The 18,616-nt window shown below is 39.1% G+C and overlaps 6 protein-coding genes across 7 annotated transcripts; 2 read left to right on the top strand and 4 right to left on the bottom strand.

Annotated features, from left to right (window-relative positions):
• Positions 1–2,776: 2,776 nt before the first annotated feature.
• BNAC06G30530D lies at positions 2,777–6,829 on the top strand. 2 transcript variants are annotated; one of them, XM_013846169.3, is made up of 4 exons: positions 2,777–3,256; positions 3,912–4,129; positions 4,223–4,757; positions 4,844–6,829. In XM_013846169.3, the coding sequence occupies exons 2-4, from the start codon at positions 3,920–3,922 to the stop codon at positions 6,613–6,615; spliced, it is 2,517 nt and encodes an 838-aa protein (XP_013701623.1). In that variant the 5' UTR covers positions 2,777–3,256; positions 3,912–3,919; the 3' UTR covers positions 6,616–6,829. The 2 variants fall into 2 exon arrangements, with proteins under 2 accessions (XP_013701623.1, XP_013701624.1); XM_013846170.3 differs by having other exon boundaries at positions 2,834–3,256; positions 3,906–4,129.
• On the bottom strand, positions 6,657–9,240 carry LOC106405653 (putative pentatricopeptide repeat-containing protein At1g69350, mitochondrial). The gene has a single exon (XM_048761248.1). The coding sequence runs from the start codon at positions 9,238–9,240 to the stop codon at positions 6,868–6,870; it is 2,373 nt and encodes a 790-aa protein (XP_048617205.1). The 3' UTR covers positions 6,657–6,867.
• Positions 9,241–9,254: 14 nt separating this feature from the next.
• Positions 9,255–12,997, bottom strand: LOC106405650 (protein GDAP2 homolog). Its single transcript, XM_013846171.3, has 15 exons — positions 12,766–12,997; positions 12,126–12,497; positions 11,961–12,038; positions 11,820–11,875; positions 11,528–11,647; positions 11,367–11,437; positions 11,196–11,289; positions 10,866–11,069; positions 10,522–10,773; positions 10,295–10,403; positions 10,130–10,197; positions 9,962–10,031; positions 9,805–9,879; positions 9,625–9,716; positions 9,255–9,551 (listed from the first exon to the last, which is right to left on the bottom strand). The coding sequence occupies exons 2-15, from the start codon at positions 12,456–12,458 to the stop codon at positions 9,476–9,478; spliced, it is 1,698 nt and encodes a 565-aa protein (XP_013701625.1). The 5' UTR covers positions 12,459–12,497; positions 12,766–12,997; the 3' UTR covers positions 9,255–9,475.
• A 142-nt stretch (positions 12,998–13,139) lies between these two features.
• On the top strand, positions 13,140–14,594 carry LOC106405651 (RING finger protein 222). The gene is made up of 2 exons (XM_013846172.3): positions 13,140–13,315; positions 13,507–14,594. Exon 2 carries the CDS (start codon positions 13,589–13,591, stop codon positions 14,324–14,326), a length of 738 nt encoding a protein of 245 aa, XP_013701626.1. The 5' UTR covers positions 13,140–13,315; positions 13,507–13,588; the 3' UTR covers positions 14,327–14,594.
• LOC106405652 lies at positions 14,531–15,495 on the bottom strand. The gene is made up of 5 exons (XM_013846175.3): positions 15,455–15,495; positions 15,205–15,243; positions 15,031–15,111; positions 14,868–14,949; positions 14,531–14,796 (listed from the first exon to the last, which is right to left on the bottom strand). Exons 1-5 carry the CDS (start codon positions 15,493–15,495, stop codon positions 14,611–14,613), a joined length of 429 nt encoding a protein of 142 aa, XP_013701629.2. The 3' UTR covers positions 14,531–14,610.
• A 703-nt stretch (positions 15,496–16,198) lies between these two features.
• Positions 16,199–17,155, bottom strand: LOC106404863 (CLAVATA3/ESR (CLE)-related protein 10). Its single transcript, XM_013845519.3, has one exon. The coding sequence runs from the start codon at positions 16,972–16,974 to the stop codon at positions 16,642–16,644; it is 333 nt and encodes a 110-aa protein (XP_013700973.1). The 5' UTR covers positions 16,975–17,155; the 3' UTR covers positions 16,199–16,641.
• Positions 17,156–18,616: the final 1,461 nt, after the last annotated feature.

Below are 18,616 nucleotides of genomic sequence, written 5' to 3'. Positions count from 1 at the left end.
CAATTTAGCTTCTTTTATATAGTAGGATTTCTTTTGGTAACCATGTTAAAAAGTTTCACAGAAGTTATCAAGAAACATGTTTTAAAATTGCTTAGAAACGTGTTTTATGCAGTCAAAGGCTCAAAGCAAGTACAAGGAGTAAGATATGATTTGCTCAATTAATGAAACAACGCGTCTTATGTTTATCAAACAAATGGAGACGTGAACCCTACTATAGACTATAGTAGAGAAAATAAAAAGGATTAAAAGGGAGATTTTTTTTTTTGAAAAATAGATTAAAAGGGAGATTATACAAGATGAAATGTACCCTTTTGGTCATTTCGAGGAATAGAAAGTGTTTCTTTCAACTTTATTAGTTTATATAAAGATTAAAATTATTTTATATCGTTTATGAAAAATGTACATTTTTTGTCGACATGTAAAATTCATTTAAGCGAGGCGTAGCGATAGGCAATATCATGGTTGCAGATATAATTGCTTTTTTACGTAGGGTAAAAAACGTACACTAATAATGTTTATCATTTTGCCTAAAGACTAATGAAAAAAGAACAAAATACATAATATTTATACATGTTTCATTCTAAAATGAACTCCCCAGAATATGAGAATACATATATCGAAGGAGATAATCTAGGGACTAGGGGTAAAAAAAAATCTAGGGATAAAATTGTACGTTAGATCTGGAAATTTAGCGGTTTGATACATATTCTAATCACCTCAGATAACCCAAGCTACGACAAGAAATGACTGTAGCAAATATCACATGTTTAAAAAGCAACTTCTGTTACCCAAAATGTACTTTTTGAACCCAAAAATGTACTCGGTATGTTCTATTTACCCAAAAATGTACTCGTATTTTTTAATCCAAATTTCAAGATACAAAACTAACAGACTATACATAGAGGGTGATTGGTTGCGTTGTATCTTTAAAGTCTGTGTTGTAAAAATTTAGTCGGTAAAAAAATAAATGTTTTGTTATAGATGTTTTGGCTATAGTTATAAAAAAAATAAAAATAAATAAAGATATGAGAAATATACTTTTTTACAGCTATATATTTTTCCTAAATTATAAAAGCTACTACTTTAGTAAATAAAAGGGTTACAACTATTTTTAAATTTTTTTGTGACAATTTTAAAAATTGACTTAAAACATGATTGATAGTTTTAAAGGTTGTAGATAAAAGTCAAAACTAAAATATTTATCTACACCCCAATAAATTCCAACAAATCACCCTGCTATGTATGTATTTTTACTTAGAAAAACATAAAATATGAATGAAAAACTAGTCTTTATCTATATTCGTTCCAAAATTACAGTTTTATCAATATATATGTCATATAACTATTTAAATTATTATTTTATTATAACTGATATGAAAATGGTCATGAGATATAGTTATAAATGCTAGTTTTAATTCTTTTAAAATATTAATAAAAATATTCTCAAATTATCTTAGTTTTCTAAAATATTATTCAAAATTTTTATTTTATATATTTGTTTTTGCTATTTTCATAATAATTTCTATTTTAATAGTAAAATAAATACTTCTACGATTGAAAACAACATAAAAACACTAAACTATATGTTTAATCAACACATATAATTTTTTGGACCACAAATCTTCTCTTTTTCCAAGTTCATCGAAACTCTCTTGTAGACCTCATCTCACTTCTCATGACTCCTCCCACGTTATATCGCAATACTCTCAGATAACTTGCTATGTTTTTCACTTCAAACAAAGATCCATAAACAATAGAGGTCAAAAGAAATCCCCTTGCTTTTTAAGAGAGACTCACTTTTAATCAACACATATTTTGAATATATATAAGTAGATGTACTAATAATAAGTCAGAAACTTATATATCAAAATAAATAGTCAAAAAAATGTATCTAGTACATTGATAAAATGAGATACAATTAATACATGTCCATTTAGGAAACAAATAATAGTTAAATTTAATTCAAAAAAATAATTGAGTAGTTTAGTATATAACTATTTAAGAGAATTCATAGATTAGTTTCAAAATGTTAAATGATTGACTAGTTCAATGCATTTATGATCAAATTTTTACATTTTAAGTAATAAAATAAATTGTTTAAAATTAATCACAAGAAAGTTTTTAACATATTTTTAGTAAAATAATAACAAATCGACAAACATAAATTAAATAAAGCCGTCCATCATTGGTTAAAACAAAGCAGTTTATTTAATTTCCGATTCGGTTAACCGAGACTATTTAATGCTTACTACGTTAAAGGTTTAATATCATTTTTGGTAAATTGTGAAGATAATTTAATGATGAGCTAATGTATAACGTTACGACAATTTTAAGATAAAGTTTAAATATGAAATACATTTCCGATACAAATATTTTTTGTTTTAAAACGGTTTCAAAATTTGAAATATGTAAGTTATAAAATATAATAAAAATATAAAAAATGAAAAATAAATATATACAGTCTAATGAAAGATTGGGAAGCATTAAAATTAGAAATGAATTACAGGTGAAACTGAGAAACAAGAGAAAAGCCACTTTAAATTATTCAGCGTAAAAACTGGGAAAAATGTAAAAATGATGAGAGGCAAAAGAGAGAGAGAGAGAGAGAGAGAGACCAGATGTTGACAAATAATATCGCGTCTCTGTTGTTAGAAGTGTCCTTCGTTCGTTTTTATGTAATTTTTATTTTAATTTATTTTACGGGATCTCTCTTACTCTTTCTCTCTCTTCACCGAACTTATCTCTCTCTCTCTCTTCACTCTATAAGGAAAGAGAAGACACCAAATCCGAGAAAAATAAAAGAAAAAAAAGGAATATAAAAGCTCTTATTCTTTTCTTTTTTATTTTCATTTGCTTTTTAAGAATCAGAGAGAAAAGGAGAGAGACAGATAGAGAGATAGATAGATACAGAGTCTAGAGAGAGAGATTATAGAGTTGGCCCATCGGATCAACGAAGACGATCTGAGAGTTTCCTTTCCTTCTCTTCTCTTCTCTTCTACCATGGAGTTTCGATTATTCCTCACTTTCTTCTTAACTGTTTCTTAGATTTTCTCTCTCTCTCTCTCTGCGAAAAAAAACTGTTTTCATATTTTTGGTATTTATTATTTTATTTCTCGGAAATAACATTTTTATTTAAATATAACTTTCGTATTTCTATATTGTTAAATTTTGTATAATAATTGTCGCCGATTTGGGAGTGAGTGTTTGATAGATTTTCTCTGTTCAAACGAGCGATTAGAGGGGATGTGGGTCTGAGGTAACAAAATCTCTCCCATTTTTATTTTTATTTTTTATTTTTTATTTTCAATATTTATTAAATTATACACCTCGTTTAATTAATTTTGTAAAGAATTTTTTATATTCTAGTTGATTTTCCATTTATGTTGCTGTCTCTGATTATACTTTTAATAGATCTTTGTGGTAGATGAATTAAAGGTTAAGGCATTTGTGTGAATCGATCCAGCTTCTTATATGTCCTCTTTACACTGTTCATCGTACGGTGGATTTTTGATTCTCTTGTCAGATTGTTTTTTTTTTTCTTTCTCTTTTTTTGGTTTTGGGTTTTATGGATTAGTTTTGGCGAGTTTTCGATTTTCTTAGTGGATGATCGCTTCACCTTGTAATGGCAGCTTTTTTTTTTTTTTTAATATAATTGCTCACTATATTTTTGTTAGATATTGTGGACTCCCATTTGATCGGTTTTTTTTTTTTTTTTGTTGCTATATTTTTCTCCATTTTTAGAGCTAAATTCAGAGTTTTCTGCAGAATCTGTATTATCAGTAATTTGCATTGAATTTGATAAGTTTAAATATGATTTTAAATAAAAGTCGTCGGTGCCTTGGTTGTAATTTGGAGTTTTGGTACTTGACTTGATTTGGTTCTTATTTTTTATTTATTTTATTGAGGAATAGGAGACAACATGGTTCACCGTGAAAGCTTCTTGTCTTCAATGAGGGATCTCAGCCAAGATTCAAACACTTGCAGCCGGTCGGGAGATAATAAAAATCTGCAATATAATCAGAATGGTTTCTCGATGAGAGCTCCTCCCCCAGAGGAAGCTTACTTGGGACACGAGAGAGATTTTCTGAAGCAAACCATGCTTCAACACGAAGCCGTTTTCAAGAATCAGGTATATCTAAGCAAACCCTTTTGTCTCTTTTCCATCTTTACTCATGGTTCTGTTTTTTTTTTTTTTTTTTGACATATTCTTGTTTGTGTGTAGGTTCATGAACTTCACCGTTTGTATAGAACGCAAAAGAGCTTGATGGATGAAGTTAAAGGAAACAACAACCAGTCTGAACGCACACCGGAGAGTGCCATCAAACGCGACCTGCCTGAGTTTCTTTTGGGAAAACCGGTGTGTGGTGGTGGTGAAGGAAGCAGCTCCCAAGCTTGCAACAACGCTCCTATAGCGAATGGTGTTAGCTCAAAGGACGACGATGAGGTTAGGCCTGTGAAGGTCAGGAGAAGAATGATTGATCTTCAACTCCCGCCGGATGAGTATCTTGACGATGCAGATTGTCCTCAAGAAGTTGGAAGAGGCAACAATGCTTCTCATCTGAACGGTTCTTCTTCGGTTATGAAGAACCCAAATGGGTTAACTGACTTGAACGAGCCTGTCCAGTGCCAAGAATCATCAGTTCACGGTCTTTCTTCCAGGGATGTATACTCTCTTTATGGAAAAAACATTGTACATGCGCAACGCCAGTGGTTGGAAACGAATACTAGTCAAAACGGATGGATGGTTCTAGAAGCAGGTGAGATTCTTCCTTTAAGTGGCACTTCTTCACTTAATGTGTATATCTTCTAGTCTCTGATGTATTTCTATGGCTGCACTTTACAGGGCGTGGAAAAGGCATTCCAAGAGAGAACTTATGTGTGCCTTCACAGCCAGTACAAGTTCTTGCTAACCATGCATTTGGCTATCCTCCTTCAACTGATCAGAGGAGGTTGTTATCCGGCGAATGGGAAGCTCGTCAAAGGAATCCTGAAGTTTCCTATGGTAGCTATGTGGAGTCAAGTGTGGCATCAAATGCTCCAAGCTTGACTAATGGTGGCTACCGCCCTGAACCTAGCAGAACTTGGAGCCATTGGATTTCAAACCGGAGTAACGGCTCAGTTCAGAAACCTTTGCCGTTTCAAACGAATCCGTTCTTGAGTTATAGTGCACAAGGAAGAGCAGCAGATTCAAGTTCTGAGATGAGAGGACGTGGCGGCTTTGAAGGGGTTTACCAAGGGTTCTCTTCAGCGTTGAAGGAAACTGCGTTTAGTGTACCACCAAGTAACCTTAACCATCTTAACAATGGCCGGGATGTTACAAATGGTTCTTTGAAGCATCAGAGTTTTGAAAGTCTTCAAGGACCAAAAAGACAGGAATGCTCTGCTGGGTTGCCCTGGTTAAAACCTAAGCCCCTTAACCAAAACGGACTAACCAATGGCGGTTTTGATCTGAATGCTTCTGCTGATGGCTCGAGTAATGCATCTCCTCACAACGGTTTGGGACGGGCTGAAATGGCCAGTTCACTGAGTAATGGAAAGATTCTTGGATACTCAATCTCTCAGAAGCGTTCTATTTGGGAGTGCAACTCTTCCCTTACCCCTTCTTCTGTGTCTCTCAAGGAAGCAAACACTTTGGTGAATAGAAACTTCGACATCAACTTGCCATGTGACGCCTCGGTTGCTGAAGATGTTGAAAGTAAAAAAGCTGCCACTAACAGGAACTACATTGACTTGAATATATGTGCTAACGAGGATGAAAGTTCCGGCTTGTGTTCCAAACCAAGAATGGAAACAAGAGCAACTCCTTTAATAGATTTGGAAGCTCCCCCGGCTCTTGAGAGTGAAGAAGAAGGGGAGAGAACGCCAGAGAAGAGAGATGAAGCTGGAGAGACTCTTGATGAACTCATCAAGGGAGCAGCAGAAGCTATAGTCACCATCTCACTGTCTCATAATCCTGACGAAGCTGCTTCCTCTACGACTGATGCGGCTGCTAAAGACCCGCTCTCTTGGTTTGTGAACACAATAGCTTCTTGTGGCAGTGATTTAGAAAAGAGGCTTGATGCTTGTTTAGAAGCCTGCCGTGAGGAATGTTCTTCAGGGGAGTTTGATTACTTCGAGGCAATGACTCTGAACTTACCTCTAACCAAAGAAGAAGACTACATGCCAACGCCTCTAGTCCCTGAACATCTGAAATTCGATGGGACGGATTCTGTAGGCATCAACAGGCCAAGGAGAGGACAAGCAAGACGAGGAAGACCAAGAAGGGATTTCCAAAGGGATGTTCTCCCTGGACTTGCTTCTCTCTCTAGGCTAGAAGTAACCGAAGATCTTCAAATGTTTGAGGGACTTATGAAAGCCACAGGCTGCAGCTGGAACTCAGGAGTGGCTAGAAGAAGCTCAAACCGAGGTGGGTCTAGCCGAGGAAGGAAACGAATGATCAGCAACGTCAACGGAGCTCCGGTTTGTTCTTCTTTGGAGGGGCCAATAGATAACAGTAATGTACAAATGGTGGGACTTGAAGATAGGAGCCTTACCGGGTGGGGAAACGCAACCAGAAGACCAAGGAGACAAAGATGCCCTGCAGGTAGTACTCCACCAACTGTGGTCTTAACATAAGTTTTTCATGAAATAAAAAAAACTATAGAGGGAGAAAAAAAAACAGAGAAACTGATTCAGCATTGAAGAAGACAGACAGATGTTTTATTATACTCTCAATCAACCCCATGTTTGTGGGTATTGGTTGCCCTTTGTATATCTTGTCCTCTCTTACAAGGGTACAGAAAAAGAATTACATGGTTGTGTTATATTAGAATGGTTGGTTATTACAAAATCTGCTTCTCTGTTTCCTACATGGCTCTAAGATGTCTTTCATTCATTAGTCTGTAAATACTCTGCTTCAAGAGTTACATTCTGTAGATTCCGAAGACACCTGTAGATTTCCTCTGTTCCAAAACAGGGCTCTTCACCAGCTCCAAACCTGTAAACTCTTTGATCAATCTCTATCGAGCTGTAGCCAGGAACTTTCTTAAGACGCAAACTCTTCATAGCCGATCTCATTCTCCTGAACTCTTCCCATTCGCCTTCTTCAGCATATATATTGGACAAGAGAGTGTAATAGCCCGTGTCGTCGGTTACTATCTCCGAAAGATCTTTCTTTATGGCTTTGATGATGTCCATTCTCTGATGGATTCTGCAACCATTGACCAGAGAACCCCAAACGCTAGCATCAGCTAAGAACGGCATCTCCTTGATGGTTCTATATGCCTCTTTGAGATCACCGGAACGGCTCAAAAGGTCGATGAAACATGCGAAATGCTCCGAGTTCGGTGAGATGCCGAAGCTTTTCATCAAGTTGAAGTAGAGTTTACCTTCTCTCACTGAACCAGAGTGACCACAAGCAGAGAGAACGTTCATGAAAACAACTTCGTTAGGTTTAGTTCCTGATTCCACCATCTGGTTGAATGTAGATACGGCTGAGCCGATGCGTCCGTGCATTCCGTAGGCGTTGATCATACTACTCCAAGACACAATGCTCTTATTCGACATGGCCTTGAAAACGGTTTCAGCTGCGTTGAGATCTCCACATTTAGCATACATGTCAATGAGAGCAGTCTCAGTGAAAAGATCCTTTAAACCACAAAGAATAAGCTTATGGTGAACCCATCTCCCTTTCTCCAGTGAACCTATGCTTGAGCAAACTTGGATAACCGCCAAGAATGTAACTTCATTGATCTCGAGACAGTTGCGATACATATAGTCGAACAGGTTAATCGTCTCTAAGGAGTTACCATTCTGAGAAAAACCGCAGAGCATCGAGTTCCACGTCACAACGCCCTTATCTTTGATTTGACCAAACACCGCACATGCTGAATCGGTAAGTCCGTTTTTAGAGTACATGTCTATCATCGAGTTCTGCACAAACTCGTCAGAAACATCCGTCCTTACAACATGTCCGTGAATCTGTTTCCCTAGCCGGACTAAACCATCACTCACGCACGATGAGATTGAGCTTGCTAAAGTGAACGAGTCAGGTCTCATCCGCCGAGTCACCATCTGTCTAAACAAGGACAACGCCTCGATCTCCATACCTTTGTTTGCGTATAGAGATATAAGAGAGTTCCACGACACAATATTTCTATCACCAACCACATGTAAAACCGCCTCGGAGTCGGTTAACTTCCCGCATTCAGCGTACAGCTCGACTAAGGCAGGAGAAAGAGACTCGTAGTTAGGTTCTAGCTCTCGTCTAACTGCAAAGCCATGGACAGACTTGCCTTCTCTAACCAACTTTAACAATCCACAAGAGCTCAAAACGCTGTAAAGTGTAACCAAACTCGGCTCAACACCATACTTTAACATCTTGCTGAAACTTCTCAACGCCTTCTCATAGAACCCGCCTCGGTTGTAACTAGAGATAACAGCAGTCCACGAAACAGCACTCTTATTAACTATCAATTCAAAGATTCTCTCCGCGCTAAGCAAGTCCCCACACTTACTATACATAGAAAGCAGAGAGTTGCATAACGTTTCATCAAAATCAAACATCTTCCTCGTTATCATTCCATGAACTGACTTGGCCGTCCTCAAGCATCCAAGCTCACCACATCCTTCAACCACACTAATCATCGTCACAGCATCAGGCTCCACACCATCATCATCAACCATACACTTAAACACCCTCAACGCCTCCACCACCTCACCATTCTCCAAACAGCTGGAAACAAGAGTACTCCAAGCCACGATATCCCTCACAGACATTCCATCGAACACCTTCTCCGCATCGCTTAAATTCCCGGTCTGACCATACATACACAGCAGAGACGTCTCTATCACATTATCCTCATCTAAACCGCTCTTCACAATCCTCCCGTGGACTTTCTCACCAATACCTAAACGCTCTCTCGAGCCAGCACACGCCCTCAAGACAGACGGGAACACGAACTTGCTTATCTGCGTCTTCTCAAAAACCAACCTGTGGTAAAGATCAATCGCTGCGTCGAACAAGTGACACCAGACGTTGCATTTGATGAGGACGCCGTACATGAAGGAGTCAGGGTAAGGGAAGGACTCGAAGACGAGTCTCGACGAGTGGGGAGAGCCCATGCGAGTGTAGGACTCGATGAGCTTTGTTACGGGAAGAGGGTCGTGACGGAGACGGCCGGTGACGAGGAGGTGAGCGTGGAGTTGGGATAGTGTTCGTAAACTCGAGCATGATCTGAACAATGGCATGTACTGCGTCATCTTAACATTCACACTAGCGAAGAGAAAGGAGAACTATAAATATTAACAAGATTCAGACATAGATTACATTAAAAAGCTAAAGAGAGGGTTTTGTTTTGCTCCCGACATCAACACAAAAGGGTAAAGCTTAAAAAGTCTTTAGATCAAACATGAAAGAATAAACAAATATTGCACAAAAAGACAGCGGACACATAAGTAAATGTCTTGATGATTTTTTTCACCCTTTGGGGATGGTTCATGGACGTTGATAGACATATTTGGTTCTTGGGTCAACGATAAGACCTTTTCCTCCGTTGACTTCAAGATCATGCCTGCCAATTTTTCACACAACACTCAGTAACTGAAGAACACTTTTTAGAGAGTGAAGAGTAAAGTGAACTTAACTGGAAAACAAAGTCTGGGATTGTTAGCTGCTCACGAGGAACGTATTTGAATAGCTGCAGAAGACGGTCTGCATATACAACTTTCTTCCATACCTTTATCGGAAAATAGAGGCAAGTTATAAGAAAGATTTTGACTCTTGGGGGGAAAAGGCTGAGACTTTGAGTAGATTAGGAGTTTTACCACATTGTTCACGAACATTTGCATTGCTAAGATTGTCGCCTTCAACTGTAAAGTTGGATGAAGTACATAGATTGCCTGGAGGAAACAGAGATGATGAAGATTAGGACAAGGAGGAACCCTTCCCCAAATGAGAGTTTGAGTATGTGTAGTTTTATACCTGAAGGTTGCGCTGGTGTTTGCGGCCAAGTATCTGTTGTAATCTTTTCATCCATCCCAAATCTGGTTGGCTGTTTATTTACACACGTAATAGCAAAGAATGTGATAGAGCTTATAAAGCGTAAGTGTGGATCTTTTTCGACAAAACAAAGACTAAGAATCAACTTACACTTGTAAAGATGCTGCAGAATGGAAATAGACAATCGAGTAAGGCTTTTGTATCAATGGTTCAAATTCCTGCAGCATCGTCAGACACCAAATAAAGTCAAAGAACATCAATAACAGAAAGTATTCAAAAGAAAGAACTGGAAGAACCATGTGATTGGGTGCTTACCTTAACAACATAAAGCACAAAACGCTCCAGATCAAGGCATCGCAGCAAAAAATGAGCTCCTACAACAACCATTACAGGATGACCCTCCGTGTCAACACCACCACGGTACCTGAATAAAGAAAACAGACAGGGCTTTGTCAATGTCTGTGTAAGTCATTGGCTACCTCAAGGACATAAGAAGCGAACTTATGTAGGCAAAGTCTGAGAGAGAGAGAGAGAAGCCATACACAATTTTCATTTCTGCAATTTCCGAAAGGTTAAGAGAATTAGCTTTTGCTAGGTATCTCGAATGAAGTGAGTATTCCTCTGCAGCAGAGAGAGGGGGTCCCCCCAGATCACCAAACCCTAGTAACTTGACAAAATTGAATCCACTCTGTGCTTGTGCAGTCTTCTCCCATTGTTCTTGGCGCCTTTCATCTGGATCTTTAATCAAAGACATGAAGGTGGGATCCAAATACGAATCAAGATGATTTGAGTTCCTGAAAATCATACGTGCATCAATCAACAAAGTGCAAAGACAGGAGACAGACAAAGCAAAATGCAAAGAGTGAAGCAGTCAGAGTTCACCAACCTTCGTACCAAAGCAAGATCAGTGGAAGAGCGCTGGACTAGAGCTGGAAAAGACCTGTCCAGAGGTTTATTTGGCAATGCCTGTATTCTGATTTTACGTTCGTCTATAACAGTCTCACCATTTTCATCCCCAACATCAGCAGGGAGCTTTGAGATGGCAACCTCCTCCTCATGCTCATCACGAGGAAAGTAAAGTGGAAGTAATCTATATTTCAAAGACTCAAATTTTAAGCAATGGTTACATTACTTCTGCATTACATAACTATAAGCTATTGCGGTCTTAATGCGAATGATTCTTAAACAGAAAGAGAGCATATAGAATTTATTATACCTTTTGTATATCTCCGTATCAGAGGATGTGGTGGTACAGAAAACAACGGCGCTGATTTTATCTTTATGCTTCTCTAGAAAGCGACGAACAGTTCCTGGAGCACAACACATGGTTTGGAAACATGAAAGTCACTTTATCGAAAACAAAGAGACTGGTTAAGAACTGTCTTACTTATGGAAACATGAGCAGCTGGTTCTCTGGGATAGTTTTTGGCTTCTGTGTATATACAGTCCGTAGCAATACTGTAATTGAATATGTAAACAAAAATCGAGTTCTTACGTACTAAAGAATCTGATTGTTGTAAGCAAAATAAGGAAGTTCACTTCGCACACCTTTGAAGCCCATTATCTATGAGTAGCTCTAGGCAAGATCTATAGCAGTGACTTAGAGCATTCTCCGCAGCTGTGTGATACTTCACTGCATACTTGGGGCCTACTGTATGGATAACCCTCCTGAACAAGAAACCAGAAAAGAAAAAAACATTTCTCGAAGTTGCTGATTAAGAGATTGACAAACCGATTCTACAGCCAAGATACAAGCCACACAGAATGCTTCATCCTTAAGAGATAACATAACAATGTAAGAGCTCTATTATCTTAAACAATCTTCTCCGTCACCAATTACCTGGCTGGTAGATCATATGCATTTGTTACTTTCGCCATCCCTGTCCTGCATCCACCCTGTCAAGCAAGAGAGAAATAATCTTGTGCTAACAAATTCTATAAGACTATGTTCTAGAAAATAGAGGAGGAAAGAGTTATGTACCAATGTAGCGCATTGTTCTGCAAGACCAGGTCCAGCAGCCGCATGTAGACCAGGACTGCTATGTGCCTCATCCAAGTTCTGTCCTCCCAATTCCAAGAAAAGTCAACCATATCAAACAAGGCACATAAAGAGCAATTTACTTGACTACCCACAAGCAAAGGTTACCTCATTTGTAGAGTTGACAACAGCGTCAACCTCAAGGTTCCACGGTTCCCCTCTCCAAAGGTAGATCCTGGAGTTAATCTCGTGATCCACAGGAAACTTAGAAACCATCCCATTCCCGCTGCTCCCTGCTTCAGAAGACGAAGAAGCCAAAGGGTTTGCATAGCGAGGATTAGAATGCGATGGATCACCTGCTTCACCACCCTCGAGGGACGAAGACCTCTGCTCAACATCACTCCATCTTGGAACCTGATCCAAGGTCACAACATAATCACCGCTCTCCGTTGGAATCCCACCGCGAGAGGTTGTTGCCGTGGGAACGGCCTGATACATCATCGCAGATCAGAGCAAAAACCACTACCTTCTCGACGCTCCCTAGAAAGAGGACATAAAAGCTGATAAATTTCATTGCTAGAATAAACAATTATCATCATACATTAAGCGAAATCATCGAATATTAAATAAAGAGATTGTACTAACGCATTCACAACTGAAACCAATCCAATCCGAATAAAAACAACATCACAAGTGAAAAAAGATACAAACTTTAGATGACTGAGGAGAATTCTAATCGAAATCGTTGAGCTTTCTCACAAAGATTTAAGATTTGACAGATATGAGGATTGAAAGACAGGGTCTTTACCTGAAAAAATTCGATCACAAAACGAACCCTAAATCCCCAAATTCTACTTACGAGGAGAAAGAAGATTCATAATAATATACAAAACTGTGTGTGATCGATGGATGGATGATGATGATGATGATGATGATGAGGTTGCGAAAACATCAAACTTAAGGACTGGTGGTGGTGGGTGTCAAAATAATTAAAAAGAAAAATAAAACATATACGAATTTTGAGTTGTCGTTCACGCGAATATACCTCAGCAGCTCTATCTAACCCTCTCTCTTAGCCAGAAGGTGTCGTCGACACTGATGAGGCTGTCAATGGCACGTGCAAATTTGTCAGTACGCTAAACTAAAAGGAATAAAAGGGTAGTCTCGAAACGTCACCGTTTCTTCCTTTTTGCTCCGTCACCTTCTTCTGCGTTTTGTGCCAACTAAAAACAGACAAAAGCAATCACGGCGGAACAACGAGGGAGATAGAGAGAGAGAGAGAGAGAAAGGCTTTTCTTCTTCGCCTCGATCTCCACTTCTTCGATGAATCGCCTGCATCTGCATTTTAGACTTTAACGGTAAACCAAAATCTCAATCTCCGTGAGTTTTCATCTGTTAGGGAACATAAAGATCCAATTTTTAAAACCAAGATTGCTCTTTTTGATCTGATTGCGTATTCTGAATCTATCTTTATTTAATTTTGTTAATCTGTTGAGATAGATTATTCAAATTTATTCATAAAAATCTGATCTTTTTTACTGTTCGCCAGGTTCTTGAAATGATGACTGTTCCTCAAAGATTCTCCTTTGCTGGGTAACGTTTGGCACAGTATCTTCCAATTTGTCGAAACAATGTGGAGCTTTGCGTCGAATGTAATCGGCAGCATAGGCCTAAAGAAAGATCCTCCTCAACCCTCCTCAGACGACGACGACGAGGTCTCAAATGTCAGCAGAGACGACGACGAAGAAGAAGAACAAGGACTAGACTGTCCCATTTGCTTTGAATCCTTCAACATCGTCGAGAACGTTCCTTACGTCTTATGGTGCGGCCACACTCTTTGTCAAAACTGCGTCTTTGCCCTCCAGCCCGCTGTCTTGAGACTCTCCACCCAAGACATCAAAGTCCCCTTCTTCGTCTCCTGCCCTTGGTGTCAGCTGCTTTCCGTCAGGGTTGTCTACAGCGGTGTCCTCAAGTTCCCTAAGAAGAACTTCTTCCTTCTCTGGATGGTTGAGAGTCTCAACGGTGACAGGACACGTCATGGAGGTTCGTTGGTCGGTAGTGATAACCACCAGTACTGCAGCAGCAGCAGCAGCAACAGTAATCTGATCCCAAGGCCTGTTGTTGTGCATCAACCAAGCAGCAGACAGCAGTTCTCGTTCCACAAGTCTCTTGATTTCTTCATCTCCTTCACCTCCAAGTTTCCTTTTGTGATCGTTTTCCTGCTGATAGTGTTCTTTGCTATACCCGGTAGCCTCGTCATTCTTGCTCTTTACTTCCTCCTCACGATTCTTCTAGCGGTTCCTTCTGGTTTGGTGCTGTATTTTGCGTACCCTATTCTGGAAAGGTTGGTTAATGAAATAACTTCATGAGAATGATGATACTCTGAGCCCCATTCTCTGTGGTGCAAGCTTTTTTTTTTTTGGAGTCTTTGAAACTTTTTTGGTATTGTTATTGATTGCAAGTTTGGGAATTGTGATTTTGAGTTTTGATTCTGTTATGCAACTGAAGTTTTGGTTTGCAGATTTTGTGTTTTAATTGATGATTGGTCATGTGTGTTAATGTCTCTAAAATTGTATAAATAAACACATTAATTGTGTGTCTTCATTTAAGCTTTGTTAAGAAAGAATGTTTTGGCTTTACAACTTTGTTGGATTCAGAGGCATGTAGATGGGCTACGCCCACTTGTTCTCATGAGGTTTGCTTTCTCCTTGACCTTTAGCTCTTCCTTCATCTGTCTCTCATATGCATGCTCTCTTGCACTCGCGACTATGATCTCAATGCGTTCGTTATCTTCGGTATATCTCTGCAGCGCCTTCAGCTTTGTCTTCTCTACACCTCTCTGTACATTCATAGCATCGATTAGTCTTATAGTTTATGCAAGAATCAGTTTTTGGAAAAAAGAAGAGTCACCTCTGTTCTATGAAGATTTCTCTTAGCCTTTTTCGTCTTCTTGTCCTCCCATAACATTATCTTCTCCCTTAGCTTCTCGTACCTGCAAATCTCGGACCCATTAGGCTATTAGCTCCTTAGAAGCAAATCTTATTCAATGAATAAAGGTAACATAAACACACACTTAGTTCTCGTTTTGGCCATCTCTGTTTCCTTCCATAGTTCCACCGCAGGTCCCATGGGCACAGGTTCTGCTCGCTGCTCACTGGTTTCATTCACAATACGATTCAGAATCAGATCTTAAAACATTTTTGGATAATGCCACTAACTAATATATATATAGAGAGAGAACTTTTACCTTGAGAACTTGTGTAAATCAGAGCACGGCCATGGGAAGCTACAGGTATATACTTATATATAGACGGATATTGCAGTTTGACGCAAGGAATGTGTAGTTTGTGAAATGCTGTTTAAGCAATACCTTACCCTACACTCAAGCCATATAAGCTAAGGTCTCACAGAGGGTTTCCATATTAGGAAGTCACATTAATAGATTCCTTGTCCCACAAGAGAAGGTTCTCTTTCTTTTTAAGCTTCTGAAAAGTTACTAATTTTTAGGTGACATGTGAGGATTTGTTAAGATATCCATGTTTTGTATATGGAAATTTCCCTACATAACATTAAACTCAGTTTTGTCTTTTCTTTTTGAAAACACCATATATACCAAACAAAGTCAACACTTTCTTCAAGCACAAAAAGCTGGAGCGTTGAGGTCTTTAAGAGAGACTGAAACGATATAATCTTGCTTAATATGTATTGGCGTCGACGTCATGTACAAAGTTCTTTTTATATGGAAAAACAAAGAGAATCTATTGTCTTTTGTTTCCATATATAACAGTCTTTCTTAAATAGAAACATTAAAAAAGCCCTACTTTTTCTTACAATTTACAAGTGAAATGTTATCCATAAGATTAATTTTCCTTAGGTATTTGTTCCTGTCTGGTAAGAAACAAATTATTTTTTAAAAATGTTTTGAATATTTATTTATGTCTACTACATCACTGTATTCAATGCATGACTTCTTCCACATTTTTTAATACACCATTGATCCTAATTTGTAAATATTTACAACCTAATTTTCTTTTAAATTTAGTGGTTTGTAAAATAGTTTGTGGCATATAGTAGAAACAAAACAATTTAGAAAACACAGAAAAACAATAAAAACATCTTATCTACATATTTAAATTGGATAACACATAAAGTAGATGATACAATTGGAGCTTTGTTTGTATCACTTTCTATGCTTTTGCGTGCATATCTATCTTGCTACATCTAATAAAGCCCAACACCAATTGAGAAGGCTCATAAATATCATAAAGTCCATACAAAGACCTTAGAGAGAGAGAGAGAGAGGTATACAGCCTCCCAAATTAATGGAACTCATGTGTTTCTCTTGATCATCAACCTCCTCCTGTCTCAATCACACCAATGTATGGATGTAGTAATAACAAGGAAGTAAAAGAGCAATATCCTTGACAAATAAACTATTTCCAAGCTTGTTTCTGCCCTATATTCCTGATAAAGACCTTAAAAACAAGCGTGGAAATAGCAAAATATATAGTTTTGCTCATAACGTAGTAGTAGTGCGCAATAGAAAACAAACATCAAGAACGTAGTTAAAAGAAACAAGATTTACAAGACAACTGAGAAGAAATCTCGATGAAACCCTAGCTACTAGCTCTTTTCTTGCACCTCAAGAAATCTCGTTTATTCTCTACACAATACAAAATGTGTTTCAGTTGTGAAGCGGGTTTGGACCGGAGGGGACGAGTCTTTTGTCGACGCCGTACCTTTGGTCAATCTCCGGCGGAGAAGGAGAAGGAGGAGAGAAAAGTGGCTGTCGGCTGCTTCTGTGGATTCTTTCGAGCTCAATGCACATAGAGCGTGCGTAGGGACGAGAGAAAGATTGGCATGAACGGTGAGGATAAGAGTAGTACGCGTGTTGAAACCTCCGGTTTGCTCCGTGGGTTCGGTTAGACTCGTTTCTTGCTGCCGTTGCGGTTGAAAGAAGGAAGAACACGACGAGGAAACTGATGGTATTGATCGGACGGTTCCGGTTAGTCAGCATTGTTGCCGGCGAGAAGAGATAGAGAGATCTCTGAGATTCTTGCGTTTCGTTGTCCGATAGAGGAAGAGAGGTTCTTGGAGAAAGAAAGTTGAGTGATCGTGAGAAGAGAGAGAAAGGTGAAGATATTGGTGAATTGCGAAGTGAGAGTTTAATGCTGCATCAGAGGATATGTATGATTATGATAAAATGTGAGGTAAAATAAAAGAGGGTAATTGTTGAAAAGATGGGTCTTTTTATATCTTGTTATTTACATTTTTTCCCATAACCATAAATATCAATCCGTGACCTTGTACATTCCGAACCATAAAATGTTACTCTCTCTCTCTCTCCTAGCTTTTGGATTTTTTCAAGAAAAAAAAATGTGACTGATTACTACTTTAGATAGACAAAAAGGTTATATTGGGTTGTTTCGTGGATCTCAAGTTATCTTCGGTGTTGCGCAAAATCTCTTCATTCCCTTAAAGATCTCTGTTTGAACTGCACATTGTTTGTAAGCTATGTGTCACGGACTGATTTCTTTACAGCAATCAGGACGTGCGGCCTTAGCAACTTTCACCCTTGTGGCTTGCTAAGTCAGCCTTTCAGACTTCTCGCTCAGCACTTAGAGAGAGAGTATGGACGATTTTAGAGAGAGAGAGAGTTTGTAGAAGTGTTTTCTTATAAAAACTTGGTGTCTTTTACAAGTGAGGGGTGATCCCCTTTATATACACCTTCTCCTCCTCAACGGACGGTCCAGATCAAACCGATCTAATGGTTGTGAGTGTTCTTCTCAAATGTTCTACACTCTTCTACACTTCTCTACACTTCTCTACACTTCTCCTAAGATATTTTACAAAAGACTAAGCTTAAGAAAACACTTAGTGGAGTGGGCTTGATTCACCTTTGGCCCGACCCAATCTTTGGTTGTCTTTATGGACGTTTTGGGTTGAAACGGGCCGTGACATCCTCCCCCACCTAAGCCGGTGACGCCCTCGTCGCCGTGTGTGCCTTCAGTATGTCCCGGAATTGCCACAAGTCTTCCTCCGATTCCCATGTTGCTTCTGCCTCTGGCAGTCCTTTCCACTTAATGAGGAAATGGGTCTGTCTCGGGACTCCTCGCTTCCTTACTTCCTTGGACGCCAGAACCTCTTCGACCTCTTTGTCATACGACTTAGTCACCACAGGTGGTGCTCGAGTCGAAACCCTTCGGGTTTGGTCGTCTTCATCAGCATGGTACGGTTTCAGCATGCTAACATGAAAGACCGGATGGATCTTAAGTGTATCCGGTAAGTCGATCCGGTAGGAAACCTTTCCCACCTTTCCAACTATCTCGAACGGTCCTTCGTACTTCCGGATCAAGCCTTTGTGTAGGCTCCGGAATGCCTTGAACTGTTGTGGAAGTAATTTCACAAGTACAAGGTCGCCCTCTGAGTATTCCGAAGGCCGTCTCTTCTCATCTGCCCATTTCTTCATCCGTTTTCGGGATTTCTCCAAACACGCTCGGGCAAGGTCAGCATGTTCTTCCCACTGCTTAGCCATTATGAACGCTCCAGGACTCTTCCCTTCAGTCCTTGGTGTGGCCAAGGTGTGCGGAGTCAATGGCTGCTGTCCTGTTGCAAGCTCAAACGGACTCCGTCCCGTCGCCTCGCTGCGTTGAAGATTG

This window comes from Brassica napus, chromosome C6 (assembly GCF_020379485.1).
Source record: "Brassica napus cultivar Da-Ae chromosome C6, Da-Ae, whole genome shotgun sequence".
In the NCBI taxonomy this organism is placed as follows: Eukaryota; Viridiplantae; Streptophyta; class Magnoliopsida; order Brassicales; family Brassicaceae; genus Brassica; species Brassica napus.
Note: the sequence above shows the minus strand (reverse complement) of the source record. Positions and strands in the feature narration are given on the sequence as shown.

Excerpts from the sequence above, each read along its gene's own strand:
- LOC106405651 (XM_013846172.3), top strand. The coding sequence starts at position 13,589 with ATGTGGAGCTTTGCGTCGAATGTAATCGGCAGCATAGGCCTAAAGAAA.
- LOC106405652 (XM_013846175.3), bottom strand. The coding sequence starts at position 15,495 with ATGGATATCTTAACAAATCCTCACATGTCACCTAAAAATTA. Across the intron at positions 14,950-15,030 it reads ATGGCCAAAACGAGAACTAA|GTACGAGAAGCTAAGGGAGA; the intron begins GTGTGTGTTTAT and ends CGAGATTTGCAG. Across the intron at positions 14,797-14,867 it reads GAAATCTTCATAGAACAGAG|AGAGGTGTAGAGAAGACAAA; the intron begins GTGACTCTTCTT and ends ATGAATGTACAG.
- BNAC06G30530D (XM_013846169.3), top strand. The coding sequence starts at position 3,920 with ATGGTTCACCGTGAAAGCTTCTTGTCTTCAATGAGGGATCTCAGCCAA. Across the intron at positions 4,130-4,222 it reads AAGCCGTTTTCAAGAATCAG|GTTCATGAACTTCACCGTTT; the intron begins GTATATCTAAGC and ends GTTTGTGTGTAG. Across the intron at positions 4,758-4,843 it reads ATGGATGGTTCTAGAAGCAG|GGCGTGGAAAAGGCATTCCA; the intron begins GTGAGATTCTTC and ends TGCACTTTACAG.
- LOC106405650 (XM_013846171.3), bottom strand. The coding sequence starts at position 12,458 with ATGATGTATCAGGCCGTTCCCACGGCAACAACCTCTCGCGGTGGGATT. Across the intron at positions 11,876-11,960 it reads CAGAACAATGCGCTACATTG|GGTGGATGCAGGACAGGGAT; the intron begins GTACATAACTCT and ends CTTGCTTGACAG. Across the intron at positions 11,070-11,195 it reads GATACGGAGATATACAAAAG|ATTACTTCCACTTTACTTTC; the intron begins GTATAATAAATT and ends TTTGAAATATAG.
- LOC106404863 (XM_013845519.3), bottom strand. The coding sequence starts at position 16,974 with ATGCTGACTAACCGGAACCGTCCGATCAATACCATCAGTTTCCTCGTC.
- LOC106405653 (XM_048761248.1), bottom strand. The coding sequence starts at position 9,240 with ATGACGCAGTACATGCCATTGTTCAGATCATGCTCGAGTTTACGAACA.